The 14,029-nt window shown below is 36.6% G+C and overlaps 1 protein-coding gene across 13 annotated transcripts in view; it reads right to left on the bottom strand.

Moving 5' to 3' along the window:
• Nucleotides 1-11,081: 11,081 nt before the first annotated feature.
• Nucleotides 11,082-14,029, bottom strand: part of LOC108370922 (uncharacterized) — a 63,100-nt gene continuing 60,152 nt past the window's right edge. For all 13 annotated transcript variants that reach the window (XM_017626405.1, XM_017626455.1, XM_017626434.1 and 10 more), the window contains one exon: nucleotides 11,082-11,771. In XM_017626405.1, the coding sequence (XP_017481894.1) occupies nucleotides 11,613-11,771 (159 nt within the window). In that variant the 3' untranslated portion in view covers nucleotides 11,082-11,612. The remainder of the gene's footprint in view (nucleotides 11,772-14,029) is intronic.

Raw genomic sequence — 14,029 nt, forward strand, 5'->3', positions numbered from 1 at the left:
CACTTGACACACTTTTCATTTGCCACATATATCTCTTAGCGCCACTTTTTTACCACTTTGTTTATGCTCATTCATACCGACGATTGCCTGTTTGTGCATTCCAATGCAATGTTAGGTGTCAGGCGTTAGGACATTTTTATACATACATATATATATATATATATATATATGGACATACATTCATACATTCATACGTAGTTATTTGCAGTGTCATGCAAGTTCATTCGTAGGTGTACATACAGTATTGGACATATCTATAGCACCCCCCTTTCAAAGCGATATTGTTTGCCACTTGCAAGTTTCAAGTCGCTAAAGATTACCGTTGATTTTTTAGAATTTTTTTTTTTGTCTCATTTGCTTCCATATATGGACTAAACACAATTTATTTTTATATGGCAGAAACCCGCAACATCCTCGGCGAAAAAAATTCTAAAAAGTCAACGGTAATTTTTAGCCACTTGAAACTTGCACATTATTAGACTAAAATTGAATGGGCTATAAAACTGTGTATTCAAAAAAATTCTACCGCTTCTGAGAAAAAAGTTTGAAATTTGGGTGAAAATTTGTTGCAATTTTTTGCGGTCTTTTAAAAAGTTTTAAGCTTGAGTTTATGTGAGTTTTGTGAGAGAATGAACTGTATTTTAATTGAAAATTCTTAAAAATAAATAAATAAACATGAGTGGCAAACAATATCACTTTGAAATGGGGGTGCTATTGTATTGGCCAATACTGTATGTATGTATGCGGTAAATAATTTAGCCTTTTTCTACGTTGAGACATTTGCACGCCGGCGTTGTAATTTCTGCATGCGTACGAAAATTTATGCTTGCTACACGAAATGAAATGCTGAGTAGTGTTTCTCGGGTTATTTGTACATTTTACTTGTAAGCTATCTTTAATAAACGCTTTCTCTGCATTGTACAATTAGTTCTATGCGAGAAGTGTTTTTGAAATATGTTGTCTAATACATATTTAGTCAGCAAAGCTCACAGACTGAACGGAATGCATGTGATTGCAATAGTTCCATTAAGGAAGGATATTACAAAGAAACTGCATAAATTAAATATTATATATGAGGTATTCTTTTTTCGTAAAAAAAATTATGTCGTATCTCGGATTTGCTGCAAATTTTTTTTATGGGTTCTATACATGAAATAAGCCTAGACGTATTCGAGGATTTTTTGGTTTCTTTTTTTTTCTTCGAAGATATGATCTGTCAAAGTTTGGTTTTTTCGTTATATTTGGATTCTACTCTTCGTAGAGATTTTTAAAAATATGTGTTTTTCAAGAACTATGTATTCTTAAACCATTTTTTTTTACGATGAGCCGTTGTATTTTGTGAGAGTGAACAATTTTTTTTTTTTAATTTTTTTTCCAAAACGTATTATTATAAGATAAACATATATGAGATGTACATACAATAGATGGACACGGAACTAAAAATTTAATCCCGATCCTGTCCATCCCGAAATTCGATTTTTAAGTCCCGAACCCGCCTATCCCGACGTTTTTCAGAATTGTACCCCGGATCCCGTGAGTCCCGAAATCTATCTCTAAATTGAAGCGATCGGTTGGGATTGCAACGTGTGTGGCTGGTTCGCAAACCGATCGAAGGTTGACAAAAATGTTCATGTCTTTCAAATTAATTTTAAGTTATAAAAATAATAATGAAATATCTGGCATCTTCCGATTATTTTGTTTTGCTTCGCTGTTCGTTTTCGTCTCAATAAAACATTAAAAGTGCATATTTCAAACAGCGTTTTTAAGGAAGATTTTGTGAATTTGCGGGGGTTGCGTTTTTATCGGGAGTGTTGGGAGAGGATTTTGGTCCCGTCCCGCCCGTCATCATTTTACAGATCTTCCCGATACCGCCCATCCCGGCCAATTTTAAATCAGTACCGTGGGTCCCGCTATCCCGCGGAAATTGCGGAACATTGGTGAACAAAGAGATGATACTCTACCGAAGTTCACAATAAAATTTAAATTTTTCTTCTTTGTTCCTAAAATTTACACGCTAATTTCTAAAAGATTATCCTCTTAAAAAATGCAGAGCAAATTTTGTTAACGAAAGGATATTCTGCCAAAGTCCTCAATAAAATCGCGTTTTCTTAAGTTTTGTCCTAAAGTTTTCACGCGTATTTCTAGGGATTTGTCGCCGTAAAAAAAAAATATTATTACTGGATAGATATTCTTCAGAATTCGCAATAAAATTAACATTTTAGCAAAAAACACGTTTTTTGATACCTTTCTGGATTATATTTAAGTACATACATACATACATATCATAAGTTCTCGAAAACAAATTGCAAAAAATAAAATATCTCGTAAAAAAAATATTTTTAAAATAGTTCTTGATCCAGCCCCATTTTTCACATATGGTTTTTATATAGAACAAAACAAAAATTGCGATGGCATGATAATAAATTCCAAATCAACTTCGATTCAACTAATTCAACTATTTGTAACTAAACTGCTTTAGAACAATCAGGAGCATCTTACATAAAGAAATATTAAGCCCGTTCTTTTAGCTTTAAAACGAAGTTAAGATGAAGTCTCTACGATGAGCAGAACCCGAGGTATGGGGTGAATGGTCAGAATCACGAAAAAAAAATCCGGTTTTCCTCTTATTCCGCATAAGCAAATCACTTTGAATACCTTTGTGGGAGGGGAGATCACGATGTTTGCATATATGTACATATAAAAAAAATATTTATTGGTTTAATACGGATAGGTACTGTAGCCAATGGTTAATAGTGGATAGGTACTGTAGCCAATGATAACCATTAGTTACAAACTATGTACGCTTGTAAGCCACGCAGAGTCCGCAGAAAACTACGGAAGCTTTGTCCGGAGGATGCATCAGACTAGGCCGAGCGTACTTTGAAGCAGTGTGGGATGCTTCATAGAAATTGTATGCGCATGAGAATTTTTGACAGGGACTGCAGTGATTTACTCAGCCAAACGACAACAACGTCAATATCTACCAATAACAACAACATCGTTCTGGGAATAGCGAAAAAATATTACAACCCCAATTGCGAATCAATTCCCGTTCTGCGTTATCGTGAAGTGAAGTGAAAAGTCAAAAATTCACACCGAAATAAGTGCGGTCTGAAAGTGTTATGTTTATCACTTCACAATAACGCAGAACGAGAACTGACCCTCAGCTGAGCAAATGCAAGCCAACGCGTGGCAGCAGTGAATTAATGTCGATCGATTTTTGGTCCTATTGTTTTTGCTGAGTCGACGCTGGTTTCGTTTGTTTTGCTGTGTTTGTTGTAAGTGAGCCAAACTGAGCCACAGTGATGTTGTTGTGTGCCAACTGAGCTACTGGTTGAGCATCCCTGGTGTAAAGATTCAATCAGCTCTTGTTTTATTTTATTAGGTAAATACTTTTTGCATATTCGGTTTTACCCGAAATTAGTCCCCTTTACCATTTTTTTTATAAGTAAAGCCATTAAACCTAATACAATACTTATCGCTCCGCAGAATTTGTTGTATCCCATTTTACTCACCTCTGCTATGTAATCAACGTCCTTGCTTGCCCACAATACTCTGCAGCAGCTTCTAATTTCTGTTTAACCCCTCCTTCGATAATTACAATTATACGTAGAATCCGGCGGGAAATCTAAATTTCAAATAAATCGAATTAAAATTCATTCGCTTGCTGCTCACTGCGATTTTCCAATGTCCAGGTAATAAAATTAAATACCGTTCGGTTCATTTACGTTTACGGCTAAACGTTGGCGATTTTTTTGTGACTTAATATTTGTTGCTCTTCTGTGTTGCTCTCAATATGGCTACAAAGAGGATAAACAGCCCATTCGTATGGATTCGTAACTCGGAATTAATTAAACGAGTGTCACGCGGTAAACAATAATTACAGTGATTAGCGTTGATTGTGACACAGCTGCTGGCGTCAATTAAAAACAATGAGGACAACAACAACAACAACAACAATAGTAGCTTGCTGCGGCAGTGGTAACATCATCAGTGCTAGTCAAAAGACCTGATACAACAAAAAACATTTGCAGATTGTGAGTAACTTTACCCCAGTACGCACACATATTTTCAATAGTGTTCGAGGAGTATCGGAGACTTCTGAGGATACTTTATTTTAAATCCTATACAAATGTTGGCAACATTTCAATGCTAAATGCAGAAATCTTCTGTTCTTTGCTTTCACCGCGTTTTGTCCCTGCCTATCGTTGAACACTTTTCATTCACTTGCGGGAAGAAAAACTTCGGACTTAAACCAGCAAATTCTGACTGAGAGAGCGTGCAAGTTACTCTCACAAAAGTGCTTTGACTTACAGGTTTTTTGAATACGGGTAAATATAAATAGAACTCAGTACTTTAAGTACCTATTCGACAGTTAATACTGAGTACCTTGAATCGATCCGGAGAGTACATGTGTCAGAGTCTTTTGAGTACTGAGTAAGGTACGAGTTCTTTTGTGAGTACTGAGTACTTTCAAGTACTCATTCCACCGTGCGACAAAAACCAAAAATTTTGAAATTTCCAGGATATGATTGAATAAAAAAATTATTTAAAAGATTTGGTGCATTGGAGAGTAACAATATGGGTATCAGTTAAAAGGAAAAATTTATAGAATTCAAGAAAAAATTATTTTTTGTTGCACCAGGACGAATAAAAGTTGAAAATGTCCTTTTAAAACTTTATCTTTGAATATCCTTAGAAATTTCCAATATTTATTTTTGAAAAGAATTTATGTCAAGGACTAATATGTTAACTACCACATCCTCGAATTTCGTCCTTCTGCCTTTATTACTTTTAGATAAACAAAATTGTACACTTCTCTTTTAAGATATAGATGGTTACAATAGTTACATAAATGAAGATACTGGAATCGTTATTTTAGAACCATGTATGCGCTCTAAAAGGACAAACTGGCCGTATGATGTACGGTTTAAATACTTTAATTTTTTTTGTATACAAGGGCGTAGCCAGCCTTTCACCTAGCGGGCAGGAGTTTATGTAGAGGGACCTCGAATCAGACATTGTGGGGGTTAACCTTGGATTCGGATTCAGTGAGTTTAAAACCCCATATGTATGGATTTTCAGGTTTATTCAATTAATTTCTTCCTACTTAACCTTCAAATGACCTCGAACCTGACGTGATGGGGCGCGTCGAATAACAAAGAGATATAGAGTTTTGGTCCAAAATGCAGAACCTTTTTTTATAAACCTGTGTTATTTCATTGGGTCTGACTCAGCACTAACTGCCACTCCAGGCTCATCAATGTTTTGGAACTGAAGATAATCGGACTCATGCATGAAAAGTGAGCTTAAGCTCCGACTCAATTTTCAATGCGAATTCTTGAGCTTGAGCTCACTTCATCAGTGCGAGTCGCGCTCATGTTTGAATTTATACAGGTAGCCATATCTGCTGAAAAACTGGCTCAAATATAAATCAACTTTGGTAATCCAGGATACGAGCTTTACGCAGCGATAGGTTCAACGACCCTTAGTCGTACTACCACTATGCCACTCCGCAATGCTGCTTTCCCGCAATGTTGCTTTCCTCGGTCCGATTGAGTTAAAGGATACCGGCTGATGCCAGTAGGATCGACTTTTCGCCAGTAAGTATATGTACGGATATAATAATTTCGATTACGAAAGCTGTTTCATCCGACACTGTTCTGTTTTCTGTATATCGATGCATATTTTGGCGATTCAAACGCTTAATTCTTCATCAAAAATTTAAAATTCAATTTCTCCCCGATAGCGCTTCGCTGTTAAGCACACACATCCGCTTACGGACAGCAATGGTATTCTTGCAACCGAACTAAATGCCAATAGTTAGTTAAAATTTTTACTCACTCCTAAACTCCAAAATTATGTTGTAAAACATTAAAGACCTTTTTTTGTGACAACTCATTGTTGGTCAACTTTAATTACTAAGGTACATACAATCACGACACACGCACATACATACACATGCATACATACCCGTTCTCCTATGCTTTTATGCACATCGATTTCGAAGCTATTACCTACGGTTTTACTAACATCCATAAATGCATAACGAAACCCCCTAAACGCTTCTAAAAATGACACAGGAAATAGCCAACTCCGCAGATAAACCTCACTGCGAAGTGAAGTGCGGACGCCGGTCTAAGCACTTCGACCGGACTCCACAGATTCTGTGCTGCACTGGATTGGGCTAAGAGCCAATTTGGCGTAAATTTGCACACCAAGTGGTCGTCGACGCTGCATCCCTTGAGCAAAGTAAGTCACGCCAACCTGAATGGCAGGCACTGCTCTGCATGGCCACCAAAGAGGAGAATGGCCGCTGAAGATGTGTGTCGTGTCACTTGCTGTGTTTTTGCATGTGTGAACGAACAACGTAAATGCGGCATATGCAAAGGGAATTCAGTGTTTGTGGCAACGCCAAATTGCTCCGATAGCAAATACAGGTGATGCATATGTATAAGTGTACGTAGGTACATTAGGTTGGTCCAAAAATGCACGAGAAAAAGTAAAGTCGGATGTCTAATGCTGTCACCCTCTAAAAATCGAAAAACACATACCACTGTCCTTTTTATTTCGAAATCAAATAATATTTAGAGGTCGCTCAAAGCGTTCAAAGTTTTCCATACAAAATACATAGGGGGGAAAAAAGTTTGTTGTGGAAATGATATCGAATTCTTGAAGATCAATATTTTTCGATCAGAAAACTCTGTTTCTCTTCAAAAGACTTCAGGGAATAGTACCCAATCGTTTATTTTACCATATTTTAATACTAACGATGGGTCTCTTCATTACCTATTTTGGGGTTTCTGGGGAAACTATCAAATAGAGTTGATATTAAGCAATGGTCAAATATACAATTAGGTATTATTTCCTGGAAGTCTGTTAAAGCGAAACAGAGTTTTCCGATCGAAAAATATTGATTCTTGAAAAATAGTTTACTTCCCATATAAAATACATGGAAAACTTTAAGCGCTTTGAGCGACCTCTCAATTTTTTTTTTTTTAATATATATAGTAGTATGTGTAGTAGAGAACTATCCTAGGGGGTGAGAGCATAGAATTTCCGAATTTAATTTTTTTTTTCACCACCCTAATGCACCTGTGTGTACCTTGGCTGTGTGTGCGCTGAAAACAGCATTCGCTTCCACGAGGTGCTACCTTGTGGGGCGTATGGTTGGACCATTGGATGACACGGTGACAAGGTGACAAACTGAGGGCGCTTACCAACAGAGTGGAGGATCAATGCGTTGGTGAGTAGAGTATGCACTGACGTGGTTTCGTTTCATTTGGCGATTTGTGTCGCATCCGGTATGCGGTTTTCCACTTATATGCGAAAGTGCTGCAACGGAGCGTGAAAGCGGTGCGACAAAACTGTGGCGAATCCGTGGTGAAGTGAGAGTATGAAGAAGATGTAAGTACTCCATGTTGTTCGCGCAGTACACACGAGTTTACTTACACGTGCATTTGAACGTTTGTGCCCAGCGAACGGCCGCTAAATTGAAGTGTCGCTACAATTTGTAACAGGAAAAATAAAACAACAAATCAGATATTGGTTACCGATAAATGTAACACTTTCGTAATTGACTGTATTTCAATATCGGACAAGAACTTTGCTTTTACCTTACCATTTGCTGTAATTTACAATTTTTACTGAACTTTAATGTGTTGAATAAAATTTTGTAATACACATGCGCATGTATGTGCGAGGCCATATACTAAATATGTTGTAAATATACAACAAATAGCATGGAATTCAATATTGAACAGCTGTAGAAAGATATAAAATTATATTAATTAGAGTTTATGTATTACAAGTTTATGGGGCATTCCACGTCAAATCGAACTACACTTGGTCATAATTTTTTATGTTATAAATAGTTTTATAATTATGCTCCCGCTGTGGTGTAGTGGTTAGCAGTGCGCGCTTCCACTCCGCGAACAGCGGTCGTCCCTCGGCAGGCAATGGCAAACCTTCGAGTGTATTTGTGCCATGATAAACAGCTTCTCATAAAAATACAATCGCCGCTCGGCGTCGGCGTGAAACTGTACGTCCCTCCGCTTTGTGTGACAACATCAATGCGCACGCCACAAATAGGAGGAGAAGCCAAAAAGTAATATATGTGTAAGCGCCAATCTATTAGTAGGTATTATTAATTATGCTCCCTAATTGTTTGCATTTTGTTGTTTTTTGTCCAGCGATTTACGTTCTTTGAAAAAAAAAATTTACCTTTTTTAGATGCTCATAACTTTGCGAAAAATTTTGCATTGAACATGGTGAAATTATACTAGTTGTAGTAATGAGAGCGGACAGAAAGATTTGATACTATATTATTTGAAAATCTTCAAAGATTTCTATGAGATAGCCGAATGTCAAGAAAATTAAGGAAATAAAGCGAGAAAGCTGTTTTATTACTTCACCTGTTTATTATTTCACCATGCCATTTAAAAGCTTTATTTTTAAAACTTTTGTTTTTCAAAACGCTTTTGGTGATAGATATCCCGAAAACGGCTGGGCATAAAAGTTAAAAAAACCGGTACTAAATATGACATAAAAAGCCAAATGGTGTCCGATTTGGCGTGGAATGCCCCATATACGTAATTGCAACAGATATTACTATTATTTCAACAACTGCTTAAATAAATACGTAGTCTTACGTCTTTATTTATATTTTTATTTGTAAATCTCGTAATTTTTCTTAATAAATGTTTAGATTTTGTAAATGTATGTGCCTTGTGTGCAAGTAGTATTTTCGCATTATTCTGCGCATTTTGAAATCCTTAAGTTCTTATGCATATATTTGAGTGTAATTAAATTTTTCTTTAGATATTAAACTAATTTCTAAGTTGACTTCATTACACTGCACTAAATTTATTTAATAACTAGCTTTTGCCCGCAGCTACAACCGCGTGAAGTGCGGTAAGAGCAACGCCGTCTTCGTGCTAGTAAGAGCAGCGCCGTCTTCGGCTATGCTGAAGGCTTCATACCTTTCGTGAACATCTTAACATTTAAAAAAATGTATACATTCACAGCATACATAGATAGAGGAGTTACATATATAAAAAATCATATCTAAACAATCGGAGGTATGGAAGATATATCTTATATAGCACCAATCTAAGAGATTTTCGCTATTGTTGTTATGAACCTATGAACTCCGCTGCGAACCAACTCATACAGAATCCTTAGGAAGCTTCCGGTTCCGCGTACCTCCTAAAAGCCATTTGTGTGCACTAGCATTCCATCTGCTTCAGTCATGGGGGGGTTTCGGCTTTTCATGACCCTCAAAGGGACATTCAAAAGAACACGCGAGATAAAAAAATTTGCACACAAGTAAAATCTATCCAAAAGAAACCAGTGAACCGAAGCTCTCTCTATTCCTGCCTGCTAAATCTCATTTTAACTTAAACACCTACCAACCAAACGAATGCTTAACAGCCACTGAAGCGAGCAACGAAACGAGGCAGGCAGAAAGTTCGAGGAGTGACGTAGAATGTTCCTCAAAGAGAAACGTCAAGTTGGATGAACACAGCGAGAGAAAGAGAATGAGCGATAAACTTCAGAACGTTCGAGAGTTGCCATGAGTGCGAGCGCAGGTATATAAGAGCCACGACACAGCGGAGTTAAAAGTCAGCAAGCTACAAGTAAAGTGAGTTGCGAATAAGCAAGCTATTAGTCTGTTCCTTTGAACTTCGGACTAAAACCTGTGGAACTGTCAAACTACAATTTTACGCTCTCAAATGAGAGTAAAAGGAGAACAGATGCAGAAGTGCATAGGAACGCAAAAAGCACTATTTCCTGTAAAAACGTCAGACGGTTTGTTTACATGTCATTGGTACTACACTGATTTGGCTGAAATATCACTAAATAATTATTAAAATCTATACATATTCAAATATTTCGTTGTTTACTTCCATTTTTTAACAAATATAAGGTTCTTTGCTTTCACCGCTTTCTGTTTTTGTTTGCACATGTAAATCAGCTGATCGTTTGATACTTTTCATGAACTTACAGGAAAAAGAACTCCGGACTAAATCCTGTAACTTCTGACTAGGAACAGTTGCTCAGTTACTCTCTCAAAAGTGTTCCCACTTACAGGTTTTATGTCAATAGGAACGACTTCCTGTAAGTTCTGACTAAATCCTGTAAACCGGACTGCTATTGGAACAGACTATATAAGTTTAATTGTGTTAACAAGTTTTGTAAAGCGATGTAATTGCTTTAACGAGTATTGTAAAGTGTTTTTACGGTATTAGCAAGTATTGTAAATTGTTTGCTGTACAATAAAGTTCATTGTACTAATTTGGTCATCGTTAGCATTTATTTAACAATCCAGCGATACGAACCGTAGAATTTGGGAAATCCCTCAAGGTTTCAAAGATAATCGTAACAATATAATGTAAGCAGAGCAGAGTTTCAACAAGATGATGAGCGCAAAGTGATGGTTAACAAAGAAATATAGAAATCGATTGACGTGGTCCAAAGTTAGGCGGTAGCATACATAAAAAAAAAAAATATTCCGACGAATTGGTAACCTTCTCCTTTTTGTGAAATCGGTTAAAATTTCAATATTCAAAACGAGTCAATATGTGCGTGTCGCATAGTTATGATAAGCACTATACTTTAACTTATGCAAATTTATTTAACTCTTCAACAATTGCCAATTAAACTAATATTCTGTTTACCTATATATTTATCTTTCTTTATGCAAGCAAATTCCAATGCAAACCCGTTTCCAATTAAATTCAGTTTAAGTGAATCACAAAGGATGTTTATTTAATTGCAGTGTGCTCAAAATTCCACGATCTTATAACTAAAATTTTTATTCAATTTGTATGTATATACATATGTATATATGTAAATACTTAAAATATAATTATAATTAAACAGTGATATGCAATTTCACAAATCTTACTTGTGCTAATAAAAGTTGGAAAAATATTTATAAACTAAATAATAGTACATAAGTAGCAGATATATTTATGTATGTATTTATTGCTCCTTTTAATTCATCTTTAATTCTAATAAAATACTTCACTTGCCAGAAGTCTTTTTGTGTGTTATTTTTTTAATTATAATAAGTAAATTTCAATGTATTCTACGCATGCTCTTACACTAAATCTAGCATTTCAAATACTTTTATATATGTGTGTGTGTGTGTGTATATTAATTTTCGGTCTTTTGTTTTTAATTCTAAATATTTGTGTTGAGATAATTTTGTGTGTTGAGCTGAATTGCACCCTTAAATTTTCGTAATAGCAACACAGTTTAAATTTTCACTAAACTACCTTCTCTGTTAATGACCTACTAACTATAATATTAACTTCATTATGCTTTATTATTAATATAATTCAAAATGTTTTCTCTAAATGTAATACAGACGTTAAGTAATGCAATCATTTAGCGCATAATATTTCACAAATTCGTACCTTAATTTCTACCTACATAAGTATTGTATATTAATGCGCACTCACCTAAAATTCGTTGCTCTCAAAACATAAACAAATAAAATAATAATAAATACGAGTAAAAAATAATGATTTTGTAAATGATGGCTGCGTCGAAACAAATTGCAGCAAAGTAAGGTTTTTGTAATTTTATGTCTCCATACTCTTCATCTATCTGCTCCAATAATGTGATCCCAGCGAGGCTACAGCTATGCCTGAAATAATAATCGCAGGCGAACGACCAAATCGGGACTGATGCAGAGGCACACCATCATCACTGAGGCCATCGTGACACATTTCAGGATGTCGAGTGAAGTCCTCGCAGTAGAGCTGAAAGTTTTGAAAGGTATTGAGATGTTATTTCAAAGTCATACAAAGCGTAAAGTAAAATTTTTGGTTGTTAACAAAAGTGTTAGATATTTGTTTAGAGGACCCGAAAACGGAACAACATTTTAACAGCAATAACAAATATGACTATTATGATGCCGGCATACGGCAATGAGACACTTACTATATCCTTGTGAATACCTCAATTGTTAGGAGATAGATAACAGTATATTCATAACTAGAGCTCAGATATTTATGCAAGTGATTATTTTTGTTTAACGTAACAGAAAGTCCGGACCTGTTTGGACCTATTATGTTTTGTATATTTCACAAATATTTTGCATATGTTTGTATATATTTTGCATATCTTTGTATATATTTTGCATATTTCTTATAAATAAATTATTATAAGCACGTCTCTTTGCTGGCAGCTCTTGTTAACACCGTACGCGACATACTGACCTCCTTCTGCCTCAGTAGTGATGACCAGCTACGCCTGCATAGAACAAATCTAATTTATTTGTGGTATGTAGGCAAGTACAAGCGATGCTGTGAAAATCATTCGCAAGTTCGCCAACTAAAGCTAAACACCTTCTTTAAGTACAATAGGTAGGATGCCATTCGAACCGGGCGATTTGAGACAGTCGAGAGACTCAATATCATATCTTAGGGCATCTTCATTAGCCACATTTCTTGCAACAAACAACTTTTACCTTGTGGTTTGGGCCTTCTTCAGAATTTTTACCAGCCTAGCCGTTTGACTCAAGGTTTCAATCCCGCTGCAGCCCTCTTCACAGAGCGAATTATACTACGTTCCCACGGCACGTAATCAACTCTCCCATTCATAATTTTATCTCTCATTCGTAATTGGCACAACAGTGAAGTCTCTTCCCCTTGTGAGCGGTATTCTTTGCTCCACAGCTTTGAGCCAATCCCAGTTAGCTTGGGAGAGGTATTTCAGCACAATCGTTCCATCCCTCTCTTATGAACTAGCATTGACCACAGTGCCGGAGGCAATTAATTAATTAATTTCCGCGCAGTAGTCATCTGCCGAGTCTAACCCAGCCTCCTCATTACGGCAATGAGCAGATGGCCTTTTACGCGCTCACAATAAGTTGCCCGGTGCCCATACCTCCAGACGTAGTTGCTTCGAGGGAATAGCGAGGGCAGTTCTGCCTCGACCGACCCTTGCATTACGTCTACCCTTGGTTTGAGGCAAGCGTTTCGTGGCGCCAGAGGTCTGTCTGGATGATCGGAATTGGGCAATGCCACACCAGTACCGTGCCACACTATAACTCGAAGAGGCATTGGGACAGCCTTGGTGTCTGATTGGTGTCTGTCCCACAGGTTTCCTTCTCTTGCAACGTCCGCAAGCAGATTTGGATGTCGGTACATCCATCAAGGTCCCACTGACTTCTGGAGTAACCTCCGTAGACCTGGGCCGCTTATTGAATGCAGCGACAGAAGAGTTCGGTCAGCCACAGGAGAGGGTTTCCCCTGCTTTCGTTTCGTCTCTCGATACTTCCTCTTCCGGAATGTAGAAAGAGGACCAACTGCGTCATTGGAGGGTAGTTGACAGCGAACTGCTTCTCAATCTACATCCCCTCCAAGAGATTGCTCCTCTTCCGACGCTGAAGAAGAGAGGGTTGGCTGTTTGAAGATATGCGTTTAACAAAACTTGTTTAATTTTCTCTGAAATCTTAATAGAATGGACACTAGTGCAAACGACTTCGGTCTTGTTTCCTAGGTGTTATTTAAATTGTTGCATAAAGACCTTTTTTTAGCATATCTAACTATGTATTTTTTTACAATTTGTTTATATAGTTTGCATACATTTTGCTTATATTTTGCATATTCAATTTGCATAAAAGTCCCAGCTCTTTTCATAACTATACTCCAAATGTTTCAGCAGTGATGATCATAACTAATGTACTTAAAGTACCAGCTTGGGTACTAAATACCCAAATACTTAGTATTTGCAGAGATCTAAAAACTTAAGCAAAACGCGTAGGTACTATATTAATAAAAAAAAACGTAGGATTTGCTAAATATTAAATTTAAAAAAATACCTAAGTATTTAAAAGTTGCTAAATATTAAGCAAAAACTCTAAAGCATTTATCAAAGGCTAAATACTTTGATTTAAAGTACCTACGTACTTTAGAGAAACAATACTCTCGCACCAGAAACAAACTTTATTTCTGAAAATCCCGAAACAGTCGCAAAAATCCTGAAACTGTCCTGAACAGCGAGCGAGAAGTGG

The sequence above is a fragment of the Rhagoletis zephyria genome, unplaced genomic scaffold, assembly GCF_001687245.7.
Source record: "Rhagoletis zephyria isolate East Lansing unplaced genomic scaffold, Rhagoletis_zephyria_1.1 Rzeph_scaffold_00064, whole genome shotgun sequence".
Lineage (NCBI taxonomy): Eukaryota > Metazoa > Arthropoda > Insecta > Diptera > Tephritidae > Rhagoletis > Rhagoletis zephyria.